Source organism: Echinops telfairi, unplaced genomic scaffold, assembly GCF_000313985.2.
Source record: "Echinops telfairi isolate 266 unplaced genomic scaffold, ASM31398v2 ScPeMD7_3533;HRSCAF=4204_0, whole genome shotgun sequence".
In the NCBI taxonomy this organism is placed as follows: domain Eukaryota; kingdom Metazoa; phylum Chordata; class Mammalia; order Afrosoricida; family Tenrecidae; genus Echinops; species Echinops telfairi.
In genome coordinates, this window is record NW_022107431.1 from 99,997,543 (window position 1) to 100,023,708 (window position 26,166).

At 39.7% G+C, this 26,166-nt stretch overlaps 1 protein-coding gene across 1 annotated transcript in view; it reads left to right on the forward strand.

The window, feature by feature from the left end:
- Window positions 1-19,788, forward strand: part of COL12A1 (collagen type XII alpha 1 chain) — a 116,425-nt gene extending 96,637 nt beyond the window's left edge. The window contains exons 52-64 of the mRNA XM_045294385.1: window positions 153-239; window positions 1,634-1,687; window positions 2,729-2,824; window positions 4,168-4,221; window positions 4,580-4,633; window positions 8,108-8,161; window positions 9,303-9,374; window positions 13,015-13,050; window positions 13,141-13,207; window positions 14,627-14,815; window positions 15,726-15,794; window positions 17,447-17,617; window positions 18,938-19,788. Of these exons, the coding sequence (XP_045150320.1) occupies window positions 153-239; window positions 1,634-1,687; window positions 2,729-2,824; window positions 4,168-4,221; window positions 4,580-4,633; window positions 8,108-8,161; window positions 9,303-9,374; window positions 13,015-13,050; window positions 13,141-13,207; window positions 14,627-14,815; window positions 15,726-15,794; window positions 17,447-17,617; window positions 18,938-18,948 (1,014 nt within the window). The 3' untranslated portion in view covers window positions 18,949-19,788. The remainder of the gene's footprint in view (window positions 1-152; window positions 240-1,633; window positions 1,688-2,728; window positions 2,825-4,167; window positions 4,222-4,579; window positions 4,634-8,107; window positions 8,162-9,302; window positions 9,375-13,014; window positions 13,051-13,140; window positions 13,208-14,626; window positions 14,816-15,725; window positions 15,795-17,446; window positions 17,618-18,937) is intronic.
- The last annotated feature ends 6,378 nt before the right edge of the window (window positions 19,789-26,166 follow it).

Here is a 26,166-nt window from a genome sequence, read left to right on the forward strand (position 1 = left end):
GAACATAAGACAATTTGTAATGCTAATTAAAAATGATCTCTTCAAGTCAGGAAATAGATTTTTAATGTGTGTGTGTGTACAGGATAGGTGAAGGTTGGGAATGGGAATTTACTCCCTAAATTCAAATGTAAATATTCTTTTTCAAATTTCAGAGAGACGAAGCAAAATGTCCTGCTCTTCCAAATGCTTGCACATGTACACAGGACAGCATCGGACCCCCGGGACCACCAGGCCCTGCCGTAAGGAAACTGACATAGCCCCCCTACTTTTCCTTTGAAATCTTTGGGGTTACCATCCTTTTACCAGTATGGAGTCCATAATATGCTTGTAGCTATCTGTGTCTTCTAGGACAGAGCAAGCTAATTTGACACCCATATTTGTAGTATGTTTAGAGATTTGAAATGGAGTAAATAATAAGAAAAATTCATTCTGATGTGTCAACACATATCTCTAGTTATGAATGGATGATATTATCAACTAATATTTCAGAGATTTTTCTCATAAAGATATAATCATGGATTTCCATTTGCACTTATCTGATTTTGAAAATTCCTTACATCTCCCAAACATTAATGCTGTGTATGTTGTGAAGCCACAGTTGATATACTGACCCATGAATACTAATTTAGAACATAGGATATGTGCACCTAATAAAAAAGGGGGATTTTATGTATGTGATGAGTCATGAGACCTGAGTAAAATGTTGACTATTGTAATAATCTGACTATAAGACTAGTGTATGCATGGAGTGAGGGGGACAAGAAGATGCAAGGCAAAACATTAAATCTTGTAGGGGCAGCAATCATTGATCAATGTGGAACCTCTTGATCGGTCAATCCAACATCTGGCCTGGGTCAGATTTGCTGAATGGCAGTGGCAGCACTAAGCCCCCTGGGTTTTTCTTTTAAGATAGTAGGTCACTGACAGCAAAGTTCAGGGGTTCTCAGAGCTTCACATTTTACTACTCTTGAGCCATAACAAATAATGCAAATTGATCTTAAGTGAACCACAAGCTAATGCCTTCAACAACAGACTGAAAATCACACTGGGAGTGTCACCATTTATTTTCCATTCACAGAGACTTAATTAACTTAAACTTGTAATCATACAATTGTACCACAGCTGTCACTCAGAGGATTTTGAAAAGTCAGGTCCCCCTCCCCTGCTGTGAGGTAACACTCCCATTTCAAGTTTTTCTTTGTTCACGGGTCTGACTTCTCATTACTTAAATACATGTTCTGAGGTTCTGAGAGGTTAAGATGCTCAGATTTTTCAATATTATTTTTCCTGGGCGATGAGTGCACTTAATTCCAAAAGATGGTCTCTTTATTGCATGCAAGCAGTGTTTGTGTTTTCCACTAAACCACAGCACAACTGCAAGTTGAAAATTGCTAACCATGAGTCAAGTTTACAATGTAAAAATCAGACATTTAGAAAACTCCACATTTTGAGCATGGAGTTTCTTTTCCTACTTATTTACCTAACATGAGATATTTACGTCAATATTTTACATGCAGCTACAGAAATACTGATTGTATGGAAAATGCATTGCTCTTGAAGCACGTTTTGTAAGTCAGCATTTTCCTACTTTCCCTATGCTCGCAATATAATATGCTCTTCCGATGTCTTTCAGGGAGGTCCAGGTGCCAAGGGGCCCAGAGGTGAACGAGGCATCAGTGGAGCAATTGTAAGTATACTTCCAAATGCGTTTACATTTTCATATCTGGGTTGAAGTCTGGTTGTTCAAATTTCCACGAAGGAAGCATGTGGCGTGAACAAGTTAGTTCAAGTTTAGTAAGCCGTAGGTAAAATAATTGCTATTGGTCTTGTCTTTGTCTTGTCCGAGAAAGACATACACGTGCTGCCTCACACTGCTGTAAGAATTACCCAGGGGCCACTTGCAAAAGAACCTTGAGGGTTCAGTAAGAACATGGGAAAGTGGAGGCAGTGACCTGGCCATCCATCAGCAGACCCTGGTAGAGAGCTGTTGGTGGTTGGTTGGGAGCCTCTCTTTGGCCCTTGTACTCACCTGACTAAGAGAAAGACCTGAGAGTTCACTCATATGGTCCTTATGAGCCTCACCAGTGCCTCCTGTCAGACCCCACACTGGACTTCCATAAAATAACTCAAACTTCTTGGAGAAATGTCTTATAAGATAATGCAGAGTTTTTGTCATAAGGTCATGAATGACAAGCTAACCCAATTAATAACGAGTGAGCCTGGCATGCTAACCCAGGCCTGTCTGATGAAGTCTGTGACCTTTCCACCAAAACATGATGCCAAGAAGCTCCAAAACAGAGTGCTCGCTCAGTAGGTGTCAGTTGTTTGCTTGCTTGATTTATGTAAACTTCACTCACAGAAACAATCCTGAGCCTAGGAGATTGGGACTAGCTGAAAATAACTAAAATTCAATGAAAAACTCAAAACTAGTCAAGATTTGATCTATAGTTAACATATTTGTTTCTTAAAATAAAATTGCTTCTCATACGACATTTATGGAAACATGAGTACTCTAGGAGAATTTGTGACCCCTTTCCAGTGGTTTTTTAATGAGTATTAAAGGGGAGTAGGGAGTTGTATTAATCTACACTTTCATAGATGGCTAAAAAATGTTTTCCATGATGGCATAGTTGGCGTCCTAAATTGATGGAGCTAAGTTTCTGCATAGGTTTCTGCACTGTGAAAGCATTGCATTTTGTGTGGCCATTTCTTCCGTGTGCACTTTTAGGGGCCCCCTGGCGCTCGTGGAGATACAGGTCCTCCAGGCCCCCAAGGGCCACCAGGTCCCCAGGGACCCAACGGGCTCTCTATTCCGGGTGAGCAAGTAAGTATAAAGGCTTTCTGTATTAAATGAGGATGGTGGATTAGCAAGGAGTTGAACTGGACTATTTTCCGCTACGTTTTGCCAAACTCAACCAAATGAATAGGCAGTCCTAGAGAAGACTTCCAATTATATTAACTTCATATATGTAAATAGCCTATGTGAGAATACATAACTCCGAGAAGCACTGTGTAGAAAAAGTACTGCCACTTATTCACTTACTTGACTTTTTGTAAAGTCATACAATACTCCTTTAACATCCTAATATCTTTGAAATTCCTCTTAATTTATAGCATTGGAATCCTTGTGTAATATTTATGACTTCCAGACAAGCTTACATTAGTTTACATAGGACCTTCCTTCTCTTTAAAAGACATTTTCAGGAAATGTTTTGATCTTGTTCTAAATTCTAATCTGAAGTTATAAAAAGTACTTTCTATTTTAAGATTTATATTTTATTTAACTACTAACCTTTCCCCCTGTCATTTAATGCAAAGAAATTGAGAATGTGGATGTCAGTAAATGAATTCAGTATCAATAAATGCACAGTCCTTAAGTTGCAGTCTAAATTCCATTTTGAGATAGGTGACACAGTAGAGGACAGATAAATTGTTTTGGGAGTTAGAAGAAATAAAAAGAATATCAAATTTTGGTCAGAAAGAGGCATGTGAAGGAACAGAACTTCCTTGCTGTGAATTGGAATGCGTCTGCGTTCAAGTTCTCTCCAGAAGGGAGCTGTTAGGATGTTACTTTTTCTAACTACAATAACGATTCAATTAAGCTGATCAGTTTTAACTTTCAGCTTTGCTTTTGTAATAGTTTCTTCCGAGATGTAGTTATAAGACCAAAATTGTATTATTTTCTTATATGATTTTATTAAACACTTTTATATTGCTAGTCAGTACTGAATTCATGCTATAAAGAAAAAAAGAGCACTTTTTAATGTTCTTGATTTCTATGAAAATGATAAAATATGCTCTTTTGAATATCATAAGAAGCCATGGTGCACGGCGGCTTACCACTTGGGTGGCTCTCTACAATTTGAAATTCCCAGATGCTCTGTGGGAGAAAGATGAGGCTTTCTTCCTTTTAAGAGGTACAGCTGGGAAACCCACAGTTCTTCTCTGGACTATAGAATTGCTATGAGTCAGAATAAAAAATTCTCCCACAAAATTAAGTCAAAGCCGCAATATAGCATTTGTGGTTTAAAAAGTGAGCATCCATAAAAAATATGTGCTTGCCATGGATTTATGAAGTGGTGGAGATGTCATCAATGACTCATGTCTTCCCTTTTCGGTTGCTCTCTCTAAAATGCCTGGGCACGATCTCTCTATTGCCTGTTCTAGGGTCGCCAAGGGATGAAAGGTGATGCTGGTGAGCCAGGACTTCCAGGCCGAACAGTGAGTTGTCCTTAAAAGTTGCCTCTCCCTTCCCCCAGCCCCCCAATACCAAGCGCATTTGAAGCATTTCCACAAAAGGCGCATCAAAGTCAATCAGCGAAACAGAAGCTTGACAATGTGTTCCGTGCTATTTCCTTCTCATACTCTGGTTTTAGTCTTCCATCTTGTGCTGTCCAATGCAGATGTCTTCTCTTGACTGTGTGCCAGCAATGGTGCTTGCTTCTGCTTCCCCATTCCGTCCCTACTCTAATAAAACACTTTCGGGAATAAAAAAATATCTCTTTCACAGAAATATATCAAATTATATTTCCTTTGGGAGAACTCTCAGTGTTTTACTTGTCATTTTGCTTTTGTATAGGGAACCCCAGGCTTGCCTGGCCCACCAGGACCAATGGGACCTCCCGGAGAAAGAGTGAGTTTTGGGGGGCAGGCTATAATGACACTGGGAATAGCATGTTGTGTACTGATTTAAGAATCCAATTTGGTTGATGTGCAAAGTTTGTCTTGCAGAAGACTGAAAAGCTAATTTCAGCAAATTACCCAACATCAGACCAACCTCAAGGTCTATAAAACAAAATGATGGGGACTTATGGGAGTTCTCATTTTTAATTTTGGTGATTAAAAAAATTAGAAAACGAAAGAGAGAAGAGAAATCTAGCTGAGAAAGACATTCAAATATCCTAGCAAACTGTTTTTGGTCCCCAAGTGTAAATCTATGTTATGCGACAGCTTTTATATAACTGACAGCCCCTGAGATCTGTGGTTTTGTTTTGAAAGCAGGACATCATCTCCACACTTTCAGAACACAGGTACCACTTCTAGCCTTTGATCACTTGTGGGAGATTTCAGGTCTGGTCTTGACTTAGGATAAAAGCAGTACCCGAACCCAAGTATTTCCTGGGACAAGGAAAGGAAGGGGTCAGTGAATTTGGCCTCGGTGCCATATTCAACAGTGTTATGGAAACCGTTGCTTCCACAGGAGACACGAATGCTTTAATGAGAAGAACCCAGAGGTTTTAGAGTTACACAACATGTAACTTGTCAGCATCTTATAGTTTGGACACTTGTCTGCGGGTAGTCCGTATCCTGACTGAACAACCAAGATAAAGCATCGGATCAACAGCAGTCTCCTACAGGGACAGGGATGTGACAGTGACCACCGCACCACTGCTCTATTCGCCTCAGTGCCATTGTGCAGAAGAGGCAAGCCAGTCACAGATTTTCCCAGATCATATAAAACTGGATGTTTACTGGATGGTTGCCAGTAAATTTTGTGTTCATGCCTACTTTTGAGTGTGTGTGTGTGTGTGTGTGTATGTGTGTGTGTGTGTGAGAGAGAGAGAGAGAGAGAGATCAAAGAGAAAACCATATTCTCTCCATATTCTCTGGGTGTCTGAAACCTGGAGGTGGAACACACACACACACACACACACACACGTGCTTCCAAAGTTCATAGGAAATCTTATCTTTTAATTCTATTTTTCTAAAAATATTTTTGGGCCCCTTAAGTGTGTATTGGTGTATGTAGACACACACACATTTATGTTGTTCATTGCCATTGAGTTGATTCCAATTCATGGTGACCCTTGTGTATCACAGCTGCTAACAGAAGAGGCTGGCTGTTGGAACCCAGTAGGCACTCAGCGGGGGAAAGATGAGGCAGCTGACTTCTACAAAGATTATAGTCCTAGAAACCCCATGGGTAGTTCTACTCTGTCCTACAGGGTTGCCATAAGGAGCCTGACATATTTATGTCTATATATTGCAATTCGATATATTTAATTAGATAAATGCATATATTGCACAGATACAGATATTTGTGTGGTCCTCTGAGCCTAGAACTCAGAGAACCTTGAGTTTCTTTGAACTTGTATTTCACAGAATAAGGCCAGTGATATTGCAAGGGTGACAAGTTGGTCTTGCTTTATCAGGAACTTTTTAAGATATCTGCGTGGCAATTACTTAAAAAGATGACCCTTACCGTAACTGCTTTACAGAATATTCTATGTCATTGTTAGAGACACTTAGGTGGAAGAAATGCCATTCAGACTGTCTGTGTAAGCAACGCTACCAGAATATTTTGGTTCTTAAGTAGCTTGCAAAAGCAACATTGATTTTAACATCAGATGCCCTTGGGTCTGATTTTTTGTTTGTTTAGCAGGCCTAGAAATTTAAAAAAACAGTTGGAAATCTTTATCCTTACAAGTTTCTGGGTGAAAAAATCTGGAATGTTTTCTAAGACAATTTAAAAGAAACTTCCTTCATTGTAAAATCCATAGGATAATGAAGAGCCTGAGTACCTAACAAAGGTAGTGACGTACATGACCCCGATTTTTGCTAAAATTCACAAATTGGATGAAATTATCACATTATTTTCTACAGAAAATGAGACAAAAAAATCTCCTTTGATCAAGGAATGCAACAACCATAAAAAAAATGACCTGAGTCAGAAATCCTAGGCTGGATTTCAGGGATCTGCTGTTGAGAGCAAGGTGACTCATTCCAGACAGAGGTCACTTGGCACAACATGGAAAGAGAAACAATCGAGGTGCAGGAGCCAAGGAGGGAGAGCACGTGGAGTTGTGCTGTGCAGCTGGGGCTGACCTCTCCTTCCAAGTGAACCCAAGATTAAAAAACCCCACTTAACGATTTAGTCAGAGGATCGGGAATGTCCTCATTTTTTAGTAGAAGGTAGTCAAGACAGAGTTGCCACTTTTTTTTCCACTTTGTACAAAATTAACCAGTAGTAGAAACATAAATAGAAGTCCTTAGAGTCGGAGCCCCAGAGAAGCCCTGGTGGCTATGCGTTAGGCTGTGATCTGCAAGGTCCAAAGTTCAGAAACCACCAGCTGCTCCTCCGGGCTTTCTACTTGCAGTTACAGTCGCAGTCTTGGAAGCTCTCAGGGGCAGTGCTGCCCTGTCCTTTAGGATCACTTTGGGAAATTGCATTGACTCAATGGTCATGACAGTATAGGAGCCCTGGTCGTGTAGGGGCTGCTAACCTCAAAGTCACCAGTTCAAAACCAACAGGATTTCCTTGGGAGAAAGACGAGGCTTTCTACTCTTGTAAAGAGTAACAGTCTCAGAAACCCACAGGAACAGTCCTACCTTGACCTGTAAGGTCACTATGAGTCAGAATTGAGTCACTGGCATTGAGGGTTTTTTTTTGGTTTTGGGTGAAGCAAATTGTTAAGCATTTGACCACTAACTGAAAGGCTGATGGGTGGCACCCACCCAGAGGCACCCAGGAAGAAAGATCTGAGGCTCTGCTCTTGTAAAGATTTCAGCCGGAAAACCTCACGGAGCTCAGTTCTACTCTGTCGCCTGGGGTGGCCGTGGCCATTTTTGACTGGACTGCAATGGGGTTTGGTGTTTAGAGACACAAATAGCCTTGCCCTAGCAAGCAGTTGCTTGGCATATGGGAAAGGAAGCTTGCTAGTTTGGTGAACAGCCTCTCCATCTTTAATGATGCTCTGTGGTTTTTTAGCCACATTATTCTGATCCTAGTTTTATCCAACCTTTCTTGGGTGAGCTTGGTGACCACTGACTTTTCAGGAGAAAGAGCCAATCTTCCCTTTGACTTCTTTATACTCTTACCAAGTGAAAACCAAGTGACTCTGTCATCGTTAAAGGAGTAGATTAGTTTGAACTGTTAGTATGTCTTTATTTTTAGCTATATAAATGATTGAGTATAGAAATGAATTATTCAGTGAGAGCATGCTAAATTGGAGAACATGTTTTTGTATATGTGACTTCTTATTAAAAAGGTGACCTGCTGAACAACAAATTGGGCTAAATCTTTCTCTGCACCTGTAGCAGCCTGATTAGCATCTTTTTACTTGCTCATTATTTCACTAATGTCTAATTAATTCTATTTTTCCTATAGGGCTTCACTGGAAAAGATGGTGCAATGGGACCCAGAGGTCCACCTGGGCCACCGGTAAGAAATGAATGGATTACATTATTGCCCTTCCCACCCCCTAATTTTGCTGAAAACAGGTAACTTTGCCTTTGAGGCCCATTTCAACCATACTATGGACATGCCAACCAAGGGAATTTCCTTTGCTTTTCTTAAATCAAATAAGTTATAAAAATACAGATGTATTAAGATATGGAGTATTACTCTTTCATCAAAGGGTATTTGAAAATCGAAATATATCTCTAACTAATTTGGTCAGGCTAGCCTTCAGTTTCTTAACCCCAATGATGGGTTGGGTTTTGTGAACTCTATGGTTTCGTCCTGCTTTAAAATTTTAAGACTCTGTATCTGAAGATTTTTGGATTTTTAAGGACATTTGTTACTGAGCAACTTCCAGTTGTTGTGATGAAATACATTCATCCACAAATAATCAAGGTTTTCAAGTGAGGACCTTTAGAAAAAGATACTGATGCCAGTGGTTTGGCAACCCGCATATGGACACCTGCATCCAGGTGAGATGACAAACTGTTAGAGGGGCCAGCTGGTCTAGAATTGATGTGTAGGCAATGTCATAATTGGTCTTCTGTAAATGAGGATAACATGTTCTTGGACCAGCGCTACATGTAACAAGAAGTCCCTTGTAGCCTTGATGAAGTGAGGAGTGCTGATATGGTGGAGAATGCTGGAAATGTACAGAATCTGCCCAAGAGGGGCTAGCCTGAGGATGTGATTTCCAGAAGACTCCAGCAAGATGGTCTTCGTCCTACACAAAACCAGCTACCGTCTCAATTTCTTTTCCACCTTCTCTTGATGGATTTCCTAAATTTGGAACAAAAATTATCTGAATAGTAGAGATGCATTTTTGCGAACTCATTTTATAATCAACTTACTGAAACCATCGTCTGTGCATCGTGAAACTGATCAGACACACACACACACACACACACACACACAGTATCAGTTGGCTCAGAAGACTATCTGGCAACTGTGTAGTGCATGTAGAATTTTCATGTAATTTTAAATGTAGTTTAACTCTTCCGTAACTGGCAATCCTGTGCTGTTTCTCTGAGCAGCTTTAAAACATGGACCATACTTCACTCATTTACTTTCGATGGGCTTCTCCTTTGTCATAACACTTCCTTTCTTGGCCCGTGTCTTGCAGGGAACCCCAGGCTCTCCAGGAGTCACAGGACCAAGTGGGAAGCCAGGCAAACCCGGAGACCACGGCAGACCTGTAAGAGGACGGCTTGAATGTCTCCATTCGTTTCACTGTGGATATAAATAATGAGAGCTGCAAGGCGCTGGCATATTTGTGTTATCTCTAATATTGCACGAGTGGAACATTTGTTGACACGATGCTAAACCTACATGGATTTAATGTGGTGCCAGCTCTAAGGTTTTTCACTCTGGATTGCTCAGTGTTCTGGGATGAAAATTGTGGCCATTGGGCACCTTTAAAAGGAGAAGGGGATCCTGCGCCAAGACACATTTCTGACCTGTCTAAACACTCAGAGCTGGGTCAGCAGAATGGTTCTTTTTATTTCAAAGGGCATGCTGCCTAAGTCAGAAAACTACATGGTGCTGGGGCCCAGCACCCCCACTCTTCCTTTGCAAATGCTAACCCTGGGCATAACCCGGTCCCACCATTGTGCTTTTCTCTTTCTCTGAGGATGCTAGGACATTAGTCTCTGAATTAAAATGATCTATCTGGTTTAAGTAGTTATTTTACTTTTCTGTACTGCTCTGACCTAGTTTATAGCCAGTTTATATGTTTCAGTTAAAATAATAGCTGAGACAATATTATGCAAATCTCATACTTTCAGCTATTAAACCTCAAATTAATTTTTCCAAAATCAAGTCTGCCAAAGTATCCATAAGCAACATTGGGTCCTCCTATTATTCGTTATAAGCTTGTTCTTATTTAAATACGTGTGTGGACTTATTTTTAAGCATTTTTGTTTTGGGTCTGGGTAGCTGTCAGAATTTTAAAATGTACCTATAAGATAATTACCTCAAATTATCATATAATAACCAATGATATAAATTTACCTGGACAGACGTTATCTCCTCTTAATTTTCAGCCATGTTACTTAGTCCCAAATTGAAATCAAAATTTTACTGCCTGGAAAAAGAAGGGTAGGATCTTTATGGAACATCATCTTTTCTGTTTCAAGCAGGGCCGTCAAGATAGAAGGATCTTGATGTAATCTGTGTGGCACGAGCACAGTCTTTGTCGTCCTTTCTTGATGGCCGTGCCTGGCAGAAAGTCACTAGCCCGTGCAAAAGTACATAGACCTCTTCTACTCAGAAGCGTCTTTCATTTCTAATATGGTCTCAAGACAATCGCTGACCTCGTTGATGGTTGAAGCGACAACCTGAAAGGAACTTCTCTTTCCTCGACTTGAAATTTGATCTCTAAATACTTGTAACCAAGATAATCATAACAAATCATACTTACTGGAGCAATCTCTTGGTGCTAATACATTAAAAAAAAACACACACACAATACAAAACACCAGAGTAGCAATGAACATTCAAAAAACAAACCACTTGGCACTTTGCAGAAAGCTCTAAACTCAGACATATGAATGTTTCCCACATATGTCAAGTACCCAAACCCTAGATTTTGTGTTTTCCAGTGTGATTATCACTTGAGATACATTTATTTGGACCTCATCTTCCCCATTTTTCTTCATCATTTTAAGTTCTTCTTTGTCTTTCTATTTTTCCTTTTTCTTAAAAAATCATTTTATTGGGAGCTCTTATAGATATTATGACAATCCATAATTCAATTAGATCAAGCATAATTGTACAATTACTGCCATCATCATTTTCAAACCATTTTCTTTCTTCTTGAACTTTGATGTCAGCTTCCCTTTGTCCCCTCCCTCCCCTAACCTATCATAATTATAATTATTGTAATTTCATGATTATAACTTTTGGGCCATATCTTACACCATCCACTGTATCTGTTCCCCTACACTTCTGTTGTTCGTTCTCCTCGAGTGGGGCATCACCTTTGCTCTTCTTTGTCTTTCAATGCCCCCTGGTAGTGCAGTGGGTTTGCAGTGAGGCTTCTAACCAGAATATCGCACTGGCAGCTTTGCAGGCCAACGGTGAGGCTTTCTGTGCCCATAAACAGTTACAGCCTGGGAAACCTCAGGAGACAGCTCTGCTCTGCTCTATAGGGTGGCAATGAGTCGAAACTGATTCAGTCGCAGTGAGTTTTGGGTTTCTTCTCTGTTTTATCCTAACCACTTGCCGTTGAGTCACTTCTGATTCAATGTGTCGGAGTAGAAGAGTCCTCCACTAGGTTTTCATGGCTGATTTTTCAGAAGGAGATCACCACACCTCACCTTCTTTCCCAGGAGCCTGTGGATAGACTTGCATTTCCAAATTTTGGTGACCAGCCACACGCATCCATTGCTTGCACCACACAACTCCCCTATTTTATTTGACCTTTCTTAGTCTTACCTAATTTTAATATCTAAAACCAAAAATAGCAGGTGAGTTTTAGCAGAGACCCAGTAAAGATTAGCTATTTTATGCCATTGCTGTGATGGCCTGTTTATGCTGTCTTTCTGAATTATAACCCAATGTTACAGAGTGCATGTTTTCAGGCACTGTTTATGAAAAACTCTATTTATCTATGAAAACATATTTATTCAGCACCTGTAATGGGCCAGGCATGCTTAGGGTTTGAGGCTTCAATAGGAAAAGAGACGAAGTCATTGTTCTTCTAGACTCTAGAATCTAGAGGTTGTAGTGGCGGACATAGACAAAGGGCAGGTACACCGAGCATATGTGTTCTGGTGATGGTAGAGACATGCAGAATAATGAAAGGTGACTTTGGTAGTGCATCGGTGGCTATTTTAGAACTAGAAGGCAGGAGACCTCTTGGAGGAGATGGCGTAGGAATGGAGCGAGCGAGTAAGGTATGTGAAGATCCAGGACAAGAGTGTTGCAGGCAGGGGAGCAGCAAGCACTGAAGCTCAGGTGGGGAATGCATTGGGCTTGTGAAAGGGACAGCTAGGGGCCCTGCATTTAATGTAGAGAGAGAGGAGGGGAGAGGAGCGAATGATCAGATTGGTATACAGAGCTGGTTATGAGGACCACTTAGTCCATTATAAAACCAAAAAAATGTATTTTACTCTAATTGTGAGTGGAATTCAAGATTTGTAAGCAATTGAGTGACTTCATCTATTTTTCCTTAAAGTTCATCACTCTGGTGTAGAGCATAAAGTACAAAAGTGTAAAACTGGAAGTTTGAGGAACAGTTTGGAAACGACTGAATTAGTTCAGGTAGAAGGCTTGAATTGGGTTAAGCATTCTCCATGGAGAGATGATCTGATTTGTGATATTATTAGAACACCAGATTTGCCACTGGTTTGAAGTAAGGTTAACGAACCAAGGTTAACTTCAAGAACGCTTTACAGTCTTAATAGACAGCAGATCTAATCAGCCACAGGGAAGTGTATAATGGCAGGATGGCAATCCTTGTATTCCAGTGCCAAGATTACATTGTGAATGACATCATAGAAAGTACACATGGTACATGCTCCGTTTATGACCATACAATTCACACCTAGGTGCTCTTTTGGGGGACGTGTGCAGATAAATAGATGAGAGACACAGAGAGAGATGCAGAAAGCAACATACAGACACAGAATCACAGAGAGATACACACAGAGGCTGAGTAGACTCCTTTTTACAGAAGAGCAAAACGTCAATAACGTGGATATAAATGTGATGTGTTATATTTGCTAATTCATTGACATGCAGGCTTTGCTCTCCTTCCTGGTCATCTCCATTCATGCATTGTTTTAGACCCTGTATGTCAGCAATATCTAATGTGTGACATTCCTATATTTCAGGGGCCATCTGGATTGAAAGGAGAGAAAGGTGATAGGGTATGTATTTATTAAAATTGCCTTGCATTTATTTTGTTTTAAGCATTGAAATCTGAATTCATGCTAATGACTCTCATTGATTTAATCAAGGGAGACATAGCTTCCCAGAACATGATGCGAGCAGTTGCAAGACAAGTCTGTGAACAACTGATAAGTGGTAAGCATCTCTTTTGTTTTTAATCTACAGATTTCTAAAATGCAGGAAAACGCACAGCTTTCCTCATCAAATGTCTAAGATACATGCATCTATTTAATTTTTGATGAATGTTTATTTTTGTACATTTCCATTTTATATCTGAATAGATAAAGCTAGTGATATTTTAAAGATAGTCACTGAGATAATCATTATCACCTTTAGATTCAGTCTGATACAAGACCATGTCTTAAAAGACTTTTCAGTGTCCACATAAGAGTTTTTAAAGAGCTGCACAGGAGTAGGTCTGGAAGCACTAGGAAATTATACCCTTTGAATTATGATCTTTAAATTATTCTGTGATCTTAAAGGGAAGGAGACTCACCAAGAGTGAATTTGATGATAGAAGACGCATTTTGGTTGGACTTTTTCTTGTCTCCCTCTTTTACATACCCCTCTCCTCAGCACGGCGGGTCAGCAGATGGTTTCTGAAAAGCCTGTGGGGCGCAGTTCTCTCTGCACACATGGTTCCCATGGGTCCGAATCAACTTCATGGCAACTGGTTTGAGTTGGGTTTTGTTTTCTTTCTACTCCTTGAGTCCGATTAAACAATAAAGCTCAACACTTACAGGGAGTGTGGGCCTTAAAACCAAGGCTCCTTCTTTCATATGGCTTAATCAGTATCCCCCAAACTGTATCTTGTGGGATCCCCTCATTAGCATCATCTATATGGTGCTACTAAAAATGAAGTTTCCTTGGACATTCCCCAAACCCTACTGAATCACTGTCCTTGGAACTAAGGACATTTTAAGGTGTGCCAATTTAATGGTACATTTTTACATTTCCGATTTACACTGATACTCGATTATCAATGTCTTAGGTGTACACAAAAATGGTGTAATTACTGAATTAAAACATAATTCTCTTTTGTGTGAAGTCATCCTCCAGGATTTTGATCTCACTCCCTGCCATCGAGTTGATTCTGACTCACAGCAACCCTCTAGGACAGAAACCCTTTGGCTTTCTGAGATGTTACTCTTTACACAAGTAGACAGCCTCATCTTTCTCCCAGGGCACAGCTGGTGGGTTTGAACTGCTAACCTTGTGGGCAACAGCTCAGTTTGTAGCCCACTATACCACCAGAGTACCTTAGGCTTTATATCAGAGATGCATTAAGCTTCTACAACTCTTTTGTGTTCTCAGTCATGCTAGCAGCTTACTGGTTAGCATTTATGGAAACAGTTGCTTATTGGGCTCATTTTGAGAGACTGCAATGTTTATTTTATGTTTAGGACTCCAGAATATTTCCTGGAGGGAGAAGGTTCTCTTAAAGCACTAAGAGGAAATGATTTTTTTTTTTTAAAGCACTAAGAGAAAACAGTTTTATCCTCCTACTCCTCCATTTCTGAGTTTCTTACTAAATAGCTGTATTTCTATTTGTAGGTCAGATGAACAGATTCAATCAGATGCTGAATCAGATTCCAAATGATTACCACTCCAATCGAAACCAGCCAGGCCCCCCGGGCCCTCCAGGGCCCCCTGGCAATGCAGGAGCCAGAGGAGAACCAGGACCTGGTGGACAGCCAGGTTTCCCTGGCTCACCAGGGATGCAGGGACCTCCTGGTGAAAGAGGTGGGTGTTTCTTTCTGTTGCATAGACACAAAGGTAGCCATGTGCAAGTGTAGGAGCTGGTTGGAAAGACTGAACTTGGCAAATTGCTTTCACTAGTCTTGTCTCTGAGTGAACTGCTCTCTCTCTTCAGGCTTCAGGTACCCTGCAAACCATAGAGTTCTAAATCCTAGAAGACAGAACACTTTTCTTAGTGATCTCAGTAGAGAATGCTATTGCCTGATACTTTTGTTAATAGGAAAAGCTATCTTGGCAAACAAAATCAGGCATTGCAAACTTAATTGTTCTGATTGTGGCAAGAATAGTAACTGAATATACTTAAGCAGCCATATAATCTTAAATATATATATATATATATATATATATATATATATATATATTTAAGTGCCTGACATTGTTCTTGTATGTTCGTTTGATTTTAACTTCAAGGTAGAAATTAATTTAAACAAATAAAGGATTATCTTATTTTAGATGTTTTGGGATCCTGGGTACCATTTTTGTCAACATGGTCGTTGACATTCTAGACAATAACCTGATATATTTCTATATTATTCTGGTGGGTCGGGTACTATACTAGAGTTACTTAAGATATTCTACTTGTAAGAGGCTTTTCAGTGAGTTGGACGTGCTTATTCAAGATTTCTGTTCTTAATTACTATTTAAAAAAAATACTAGATATGTTGGTTTCCTTCAAGTAAGTTTTTTCCCTGACTTGTGGCCAATATTTGTTTCTTGGCTATGAATCTGGAATTACACACAAATGTCTAGAAAGAATTTGGCTTTGAGAGTGAACTTCTGTGAAAAATTAGTTTCATCACTAGGGAAATGAGTTATTTGACGTATTATCAGTTAAGATACAAACTCCGTGCTTGCAGAGAAGTGTTTCTCTTACACTCTCCCTGCCCTTCCTTAGGTTTGCCGGGAGAAAAAGGCGAGAGAGGCACTGGGTCTCCAGGCCCGCGAGGGTCACCTGGGCCTCCAGGTAGGTCCGGCCGTTCATCAGACAAGGATGCTGTTGTCGTTGTCGTTTGGTGTTGTCAAGCTGGTTTTGACTTACAACGGCCCTATGCAGAACAGAGCGAAACCGTGTCCTGTCCTGGGTGGAAAATGAAATAAGGAGAGAATGTAAATCCTGAGGTCTCCAAGAGATTGAACACTTTTTGCTCTTAGATTTAAACATTTGTGCCACCATTGCATATAGCAAGTTCAATTTACATAACATCTTTTTGGTGTTCTCTTTGTTAACAAAATGTTTGCACATATTGTATAAGGCACTGACTATAACTTTCAGATTACGAGTGTATGGGTTTTAACGATGTTGACAGTTGGTTCTTATTTGCTGTTTCCAGCAAGTCCTTTGTAGATTGTTTGGCCTCATATTCTTTTTTTTTTTTGATGCTGAATTCACGTTTGTTCATCAAAGGGACGCACATTTTAGAGTCAGTATGTATTCTAACTTAACATGTTGGCATACACAATCACACATCAGGCAACACATCAAAAGGTGGCTTACCTTACCGGTAGAGAGCTCAGAGTGGCGTGGTGTCCTTTCTGCATCTGCCACCGGTAGAGATTTTATACATTGAGGTAAACAACTTTGCTTAGTCGCACATTATGTCAATGGCCCTGTCTGGAAGTTTTGATAAGTTCTACCGGCAGGCATCTGAAGGTTTTTTTGTTGTTTTTTTTAAATCATTTTATCGGGAGCTCTTACAATTCTTGTAGCAAACCATACATGAATCAATTGTATCCGACATATTCATACATATATTCCATTGTTCTTTTCTAGACATTTATTTTCCATTGAGGCCTAAGGATCTGTATATATCCTGTCTCCTAAAGATGAGGCTTTCTACGCTCATAAAAAGTTAGTCTCCTCAACCCACAGCAGCAGTTCGAACCTGCCCTATAGCTTCACTGTGGGTTGGAGTGGACTCAATGGCAGTGAGTGGAGTATGCTTCAATACGGAGCCATTACATTGAGAACATGTATTTTTGGTGAAAGATCTGACACAGCTCACAATTCTGTGGAATGACACTGGTGCTTTGGCAAGAAGACTAAGTGTTCAGTTGTTTCCTGTGTTTTGTTGATGAGATTGAAGATTTTTTTTTCTATTATAAGGTCTACAAGGTATTTGCAACCAAGTTCAGCTCCAGTGGTTAAGTGTTCACGTTTAGGTTTGTCATAGTTCACTTGGTCCAGAAATAACACTGCTCTGCATAGTTTCGAGCTGTGAAATAGGCACTCTTGTGTATTCATCGCAGTCTAGTATGGATATATAATATAGCTATATCCTTGAGGTACTTGCATTTCCTTAAGATTAGCAGTAAACTAGGTATTGCGTTAATAGCTTTTGTTTGGCTTAGTCAGTTTTCTTTGCATAAATTCATTAGAATAATTGATTTACTGGAATTAGCCCTAGACAAGTCACTGGGAGAAAGCAGCACACTTTTGGTTCATACCGGTGATTTCTTTTCTTTTCTTTTTTTTTTTTGATTTCTTACTTAAATATTTTCTAACCCTCAATAGTCCAGTCTTGAGGCAGTGGAAGTGCCAGTTAAAATATTGTTGCTGCCCCTGGAGATGTATTTAATAAGAAAGGGAATGCATTTTTTTTCATCCCACCACACTAGGTCCACAAGGAGAATCCAGAACAGGTCCACCAGGGTCCACAGGTTCAAGAGGTCCACCTGGCCCCCCTGGGCGTCCTGGAAACTTAGGTATCCGGGGCCCGCCAGGTCCTCCTGGATACTGTGATTCGTCTCAGTGTGCCAGCATCCCCTACAATGGACAAGGCTATCCAGGTATGTTTTTGCCATTGTAGAAACACAAGCTCACCTGAATTAAAGTACCTTTATGGAAATGAATTCCCTGGGATTGAATGAGGTTTAAATTAAGGATTTACTGAAGGCACAAACTCTTTCAGTTGTGTGTTCTCATTATGTAACAATGTTTGTTTTATTTTTTACAAACTATAAAACATTATTTCATGATTAGGGTTTATAGGTCTATTTTCCTTCCTATAGTCCCACATTTAGCAAATCACATTACAAACCTCTTCTTTTTGCGTTTGAGAGTACAAAAAGACTACCAATTCATACTTTGGTAAGAATAAGTTCAATACTTTTTTATTCCCCTAAACTGAAGAATAAGAACAGGGATTGGTTGAAACCAATTGTAGAATGCCTTACCCCTCAAAAGAAATTTTATTTATAAATGAACTATTTTATAAAAGGGAGTAGATAGAACTGAATCCACTGTCCCACATTGCCCATTGAAGTCCTAATAAAAATTTCTGGGACTTAACATTTTTATTTTAAAGGATGAGTAAATACTAGTACATTTCTAGCACTTGACATGCGATTCTTTTGCCTGACTTTGTGGGATGTGGGGGCAGGGGAAAATAATAAAGTCATGGTACAGTCAGTCGTGACCTGTTCACTAGTGCACCTTGAAGCATCTTGCAAGTTTAAAAATGATACTGCTGTTTGATATGGTTTGCTCCTAGCGAATAGTGCATGAGTAGTTGAATATCTAATTATCTATATATCTATATATTTGTATGCATATTTATAATGGCAATCCTCAGGTTATGAACATCTAGCTCAGTTGTGAATCAACCCTCTACAGACTTTTATGTTAAAAATTTGAGGTACATGCAGTGATTCTTAATAACTAATGGGTGCTACTTTGCAACATGTGTCAAACATTATTATCATTACTGCATTTTTATGTTAAAGATGTTTTAATGTAAACCAAAGTGTTGTTTCTTTAATGCATATAAAGGTACACTATATTTGGCTGTACTGACATTAAATATGAACCATAATGTACTGTTCTGACTTACATATACAAATTTAACTAAAATAAATATGTAGGAATGGAACTTGTTCATAATCTGGGGCCTGCCTGTATGACCAAAAGTAATATTGGGTTATAGTGTCAGAATTCTCATACAAATTATTCTCAAAATTGCCATTTAATTCTCTCTACATGAATAACTAGAAATATATGGATATATAAATATACTTTAACCATTACATCGTAGATGGATGTGTATACATAAATATATTTTTTGCATAGTAATTCAACTTTTAAAAACTATCATCTTTGACCTGTTTCAGGTTCCGGCTAACACATTTTCTAAGTCGCCAGTGCTGCTTACAGTTCGAATACATGAAAACCCTGTTTCTGAGATGTTTGCGCACGTGCTTATTAGGAAATGCGTCTGTATGGAAATCTCACCACAGACATGGTTAATGAACCGGTTGGCATCATAAAGGAGGGTGGGGCCTCTATACTAACTTGAATGAGATCAAAGCAGTGATGTCAGTTTCTCAGCCTGATGCATTTCAGTAATAATGTAGAAGACTATATTTAAAAAAATGAAAAGTTCCAACACAGCCTTGACACGCCTCAGTTGTGAAAGTGGCACAAATAAAACTACTAACCAGTGGCCACCATGCCATTTTGAGAAGATCAATTAACCTGGCTCAAGAGAAACATCTTTTGTAAATAATAAACTAATTTGTGGCTCGTACGTGATTCATATGTGATCCTGTCCACTAAAATCACTTACCAACCCTACCATAAGCTTCTGCATCCAAGCCTGCTGCTTGCTCTAGGCCGGAATAACACCGAATGGAATCTCCTCATCTCTTGCTTGTTAGCGATGTGTCTGATTCAGGGCATGTGTCATATAATAATTATTTTTGTACATGTAACTCCTGTTTGGGTTTTGTAATGATAATTTTCCAGCTCAAGTCTTACAATCACGTTTTGTTTTGTTTTAATTAAACAAAAATTCCTGTTTGCTGTAGTCACTGCCGTCCCTCACTCACCAGCTGTAATTCAGCCTGTGTAAGGGGCAGCCACAGAAAATCTTGTACTGTATCTTCCTGAATCTGGTGATAGTTGCTTTGCACCTCCGATGTTCAGTTTCTGGGAGCCAATAAAATTTCCCCTCATCTCCTCATCTTTCCACGTTGTTCTTTGAATTGAGGAGTCTGAAGTTATGAACAGTGACTTGGGATTTGCAAAAATCCCACGTAGGTCTTGCGTTTACAGTTCTTTGACCCAGTCTCGGACTGACCTTTCCCAGGTATTTGTGCAATGATTTTATTAACTGCTGGATCTTTGAAGGGTTCAAACGGAATGCCATTCCATTATTTGATCATCCCAAATTCTCTCTGCAAATGGAAGTAATCAGGACGTTGTAACTTATCTATTTATAGTATGAGGTTAAGACTGGAGTGTCAGCACCTCCGGTGATGATTTGGTTTTTGCCGTGTGTGTGCCTTCCAAGCTATGCCATAACTGTAATGTTGAATCGGACAGAGCCCTACGTGCCCGAGGGCGGGGCCTACCTGCCTGAGCGCGAGCCCTTCATCGTGCCGGTGGAGCCCGAGCGGACGGCGGCGGAGTACGAGGACTACGGCGCCGACCAGCCAGCCGAGGAGCGCCCTCCGCACGCGCGCTGGCGCCGCGCCCAGCCCGGCGGCGGCGGCGGCCGCGGGCAGTGAACCTGGCCGGGCGCGCTGCGAGGCTGGGGGAGGTGTTGGGATTCTCATTCACAGATCCGAGAGAGCGGCCGTACCGTCTTTTCTGCGGTGTTTCTTCCGGCGTGGCTTCTTGCAAGAGTCCACTTTCTGACTGCAGAGACCGTTTTTCTGCAGGAAGTCTAGCTCCCAGCACGCAGCTGTAGACATCTTTTGCCTTTACCTTTGACATGCTTGCAGGATACTTTGTTCACAGAAGCTGCCAGGAGAGAGCATGCCCCGTGCCTTTCCTTAGCACCGCAGGCAGCCTAGGTGCAACGCTTAGGTTACGCAGTAAATCAAGTTCGCTTCCCGAGCCCAAAAGGGAGGGGATATTCAACCCTAGTGCAACTGTTTATCTTCCAACTTGTGTTATACAGGAGGGCATAGAATGCTCTTATACATCTCCTTTCAGAACCACAAACTTTAAGCCATGTAGCTGAAATATTGTATCAACTGGATACAGTTTCATATTGCCTTAAACCTCCTTGTTTTAGACACATTCACATTTATGCCAAGCTGCAGAAAATTCTGCAAAGATGGAATTGCATGTTTGTGTTGTATATTTAGAATGAACTTTTTTCCCCCTCCCAGAACATAATGTTTCTTAGTTATCAAAAGCAGTTGGAAAATGTTTGCAAGACTATGAACATAGAATTGCTGCTTTTATATTTTAACTGCAGATTGTGAATTTCACTGCCTTATATTATTTATTTCTGAAACAAAAGAGGCATTTTTCAATAAAACTACTGAAAATTTGACATGCCATGTGTTTTTTTCCCCCTCCCTCTTTGGCGAGCCTTTTGGACCGTGCTGGCAGTTGTTACAACAAACAAGTTCACTTCCTTGGAGACGGTTACAAAATCTTGCTAATACTATTAAATTATGCTAAATAACTTTAGATTTTTAATGATATGGTGAAGTCATCGAAGGAGAATGGTGAAAGCCTGAAAAAGTACAGCAGGGTCCAAAGGCTTTATTAGGAATGTAAAGGCTGTGTGGGGTTGACGGAAAATAACTTGGGTAACCTAGGAGACCCCAAACAACCAAATCATCTCTAACCCACCCCCCAGGATTTCGTATGCATCTGCTCACTTTCCTATACCATACTTTACACACATTTAATTGTAAAAACGGAAATTCTTTCACCAAAATTTTACATGTGATGCCATTCAACAATATAATTAATTGCCTATATTGGTGCAACAATAAAACGACATCAACTAAAGGGAGGGGAATAGTGACAGCAAAATGTTTGTGGTTACTGTTTCTTGGAGACCAGGATGTTGAATGCATAAATTTTGGAGCTTCAAGCACATTGCTAAACTCATAGCATTCAACTTTCACTCCCACAGCGTATCCTTTGAAAACTTAAAGAGACTGCTGAGATTGCCCCAATATGACTTTGGTTTTTCACATGAGGAACAGACTTAGCTCCTTGGTGTCAGCTCCAGCCTAAGACTGAGGGGCTCGCCGCTTTAAGCCTCCTTTGACCACAGAGGTGCTTTCTCCTCCAGCATGCCTTCTCCGACTCGGAGCTTCCACTGCATTTCTGTTTCATTTGGGTTTCTTGGTGCTGCTTGATGAAGAAGCCCAAGGAGAGGACAGAGGATTTCAGTTTCCCCTGCCACTGGCCCATATGGATTTGGAATTCTACCCTCTCCCTGGCTAGGTGTTGGCTTGGTTCTTGCTGAAGACTCGTTTTCTCGCTACATTCCAGTATGTGTTAGGAAAAAGGAGTAGGGGCCAAGGCAATTCTAACGAGAGGATATGAATAACTAGCTGAGATATGTCTTTTTAATTTGCATCTTTTCCTTCTTAGCTGTTTGCTGAATCCTATAGTAAAATTTTTGTTATAATCTCTGATTGAATGTGCATAAACGATGGGAAGAAGAGGCTGGGTTTGATATTTGTGTCACCGTGAGGTGCTGTCCCGTCTGTTCTAATAGCAACACTGCGTACGACAGAGTAACACGCTGCCCAACTCCGCACCGTCCTCACACATCTTGTTGTGTTTGAACGCGTTGTTGCGGCGACTCTGCCCATCTCTCCTGTGGGAGTCTTTCTCTCTCTCCCAAGCATGGTAGCCTCCAAGGGCTGATGCCTCCTGAGAATGTGTCTAAAACAAATGAGGCAAAGTCTTTGCCGTCTTGCTTCAAAGAAGATTCCTGCTGTATTTCTTCCAATCAAGGTGTTCACTCTCTTAGCACTTCATGGTATATTCAATATTGGTCACCAACACCATAATTCAGATGCATGAATTCTTCCGTTTTCCTTATTCCTTATTCAACATGCATATATGAGGCTAGAAAATAGGCAGGCTTGGGTCATCTTCAGCTTCGTCTTCAAAGTGTCATCTTTGCTTTTTTTTTTTTTTAAGTTTTTTAAAGTGGATCATTTATTGCAGACCAAATGATGCATCTCAAAGATTTTTAAGAGCCAAAGTACATTCATACATTTAGAAGCTTTGCAAACGTGATTGATTGACAACTATTTTACATTGGAGATGCAGCAACTGAAAACTCAACACTGAAAACAAACTCACTGGCAGCAAGTTGATTCTGACTCACAGCAACCTTATCAGATAGGGCAGAACTGCCACCTGTTGGCTTCTTAGACTTTAGTTCTTTATGACATTAGAGCCTCATCTTCCTCCTTCGGGCCATTGGTATTTTCTAACTGCTGACCGTGTATGCCCAATGCATAACCCAGTACATTCTAAGGACTACAACTTAAAAACAGTAATTGAAAGTATTTGAATTGGTTAGGGACCGCCAGATGTCTTTTGGTTTAAGGTCAATGACCCATGATGTCTAAATGTTAAAATTCCCGGTAATATACAATACTTCTATCTGGGTTCATTAACTGTAGAAACAAGCCATGCATGACTTTGAGCAGTCCGCATCTCTTATGCAGATTATCAGAGTGAGAGTCTGGTTTCCAATGAGATCACTTGAATCAACCCATTGTTCGAGCCTGTTCTGTTCATTTACCTCAATTGTTACCTGAATCCATCATGCTAGGATCTCAACAGCATATCTTCCACCTTAGACTGGTCACAAAGTAAAGGATTATATGTCTCTTTTGAGAAAGTCACCATTGTATACCGGAGTCCTGGAATGCCTTTCTTGTGACGAAGATTGACTACATTGCAAACTTGACCCCATCTTAGAGTTGCATGGCGAATTCACTGGGTTTTTTTGTTGTGTGTTTTGAGGGTTTTTTTGTTGTTTATTTTTTTATTTTTGGTATTTTTCAGGTTTGGTTTTTGATATTTTCAGATTTGAGGTTAACCTTCTAGACCTAACATCGAATTTTGGTAATGACATTGCAGCTCCTGGGATTGCATCATATTTTCTGCGCTCACAATACCTATCCAGTGCAAAAATATTATGTAATTTATCAAAAAGGGCCACCCAGCATAGACAGCATTCAAAGTATTCAGTGGACTTTTTACACTCCGCACCACCTGCAGACATCTGGCCCCATTAAGCGTCCACAGTAACAGAATCTATAAGCATCGACTCAAGATGAGTTCTGACACTTGCTCTCACATTTGAACACTGCGTTCATTACGTGGTTCTTTGTCCTGTATTGCAGCTTGGAGGAGATCTTTGAAAATGAATTCTATGCCACTAACTTACATATTAGTTTGTCTCTTTAGGGCTTTTGGTCTAAAATTCATATGCTACTATTTCCTTTTGATATCCCTAACATATGCCTAATAGAATATCTTGAATAGTATAAGTTTTTATCTCTACTTCACATTAGAAAATCTTCTTAACACTTTCTTTAATTTCCTTCTCTTGTCTTTACATGTTTACTTCAACTTTATAAATAAAAAAATAACAGGTCTTGGAATTTCTGTGTGCTATCCTTTAAAGTTATGTTCTTATCTGCAGTGAGAATCCCAATTTCACTTGCTTTTTAATGATTGGAACGGGCCTTGTGCAGTTTTCAAGATAGATTGCACCTCGACACAATACAAAACCCCTCACAACTGAGCCAAGGAACGTCAGGTTGCGGTCATAGCAGGTCCAATCAAAAAGTGCTTTCCAAGGGGAACTGCCGGCCAGTTAAACTCAAGGCACCAAGGTCAGCTCAGAAGGTTATGGTGACTGTTATTTGGGATAAAATCTTGATTTTCTTGCAAATCACAGGAGTTTATGATGAAGATGTTTTAGGAAAATTGATAAATGCACTGGAGAGGAAAATGCCAAGAATTTGTGTACCAAGATTCCCCCCTCCCCCAATCACCACAATGCACCTATTCATTGTTTGAAGGTAGCGAGAGCTGTGAAAATAATTTTTTCCCTTTTCTTTAATAAATCATTTTATTGGGGGGTGCATACAGCTCTTACCACAATCCATCCACTGTGTCAGTCACATTTGTACATTTGTTGACATCATCGTTTTCAAGACATTTTCTTTCTACTTGAGCTCTTGGTATCAGCTCCTCATTTTCCCCCTCACGAACCCTTGATAATTTATAAATTATTATGATTTGTTCATGTCTTGTACTGACCGATATCTCCCTTTACTCACTTTTCTGTTGTCCATTCTTTGGACTTCATTTTTGCTCCCCAAGCTCAAAGAACTCAAAGAACATTGAAAAAGGAGATGCTCAACTGTTGCTTTGAAGCAGTATACATTGAAATTGCTTTGAAGTTGTATCCATTGAAGAGTGCAGGATTCTTTGGGGAAGGATTAGAGAGATGGGAACACTGCTTTCAGAAATGTATATACCTAGGTAGAGAGTATTTTGAGAAGTAATAGCTGCACATTTTTATATTCTTGTTTAATAAAGGTGTCTAAGATTTTGTGGCAAAAATTTACTTACTCTTGTATTATTCCTTGCACTATATTTGACATAGGAACTTCTTCCTCATTTGATTCTCTTAATTGTTTATAATTCAAAAGGATTTCAGTATACTGTACTCAGTTGGCCTAATAAAGAGTAATCAATTTTATAAAGACTGTGATAAATCTTTTTGAAGTCAGTCTTTTAAATTGAAAGTAGTAATGGTTCCTAAATGGCTCTATTTGCATTGTTATAAAAACAAATTAAAATGCTAATGTCTATCTCCAGGAACATTTGTTAACTTGTTTACTCTTACATCAAGCTGCTAAAGGCTACTGGAAAAATAGCACACAGAATTTCTTTCATGAAATGCCCTATATATATGTTGATCATTTCCAGACCCTGTCTCCAACCTGACCTGTTGCCTGGCTCCAGATCATACATCCCTTGCAGCTTACAGACCTCAGATGTAACACGTCTGGTATTTGTTAGCATTAGGTTTAGTTGTGTGTAGCAGAAAGACACAATAAGAGTGGCCACACCAAAAAGAATTTTCCTGATTTCTTATATAACAAAGCAAGGATATTTCTTATGTTTCAAAAATTAGACTTACTACGTTGGTTTTTGCATTTTTTAATGTTCCAAATATAGGATTTCTATGAGTCAGAATTGACTTGATGTCAGTGGGTCTGCCCTAGATTAATTTAGGTCAAAGCTGGTTACTAACTATTGTAGTCATATTACCCATTAGGGAAAATAAAATGGTGAAGACTTTAAAAACACTTGTTGGAAGTTTCACAAATATTTAAAAATAGTTTTAACCATTTTATTGACATATAATTCACATATCATACAATTCAATAGCTTAAACATATTTAAAAGTTCTGCAATCATCACCACAATCCATTTTAGAACATTTCCTACTTCCTTGTACCCATTATTCACTCCCATTTTCCTCCACCTACCCTGTCATAACCCCAAGAAACTATTAATCTAGTTACTAGCTATAGATTTA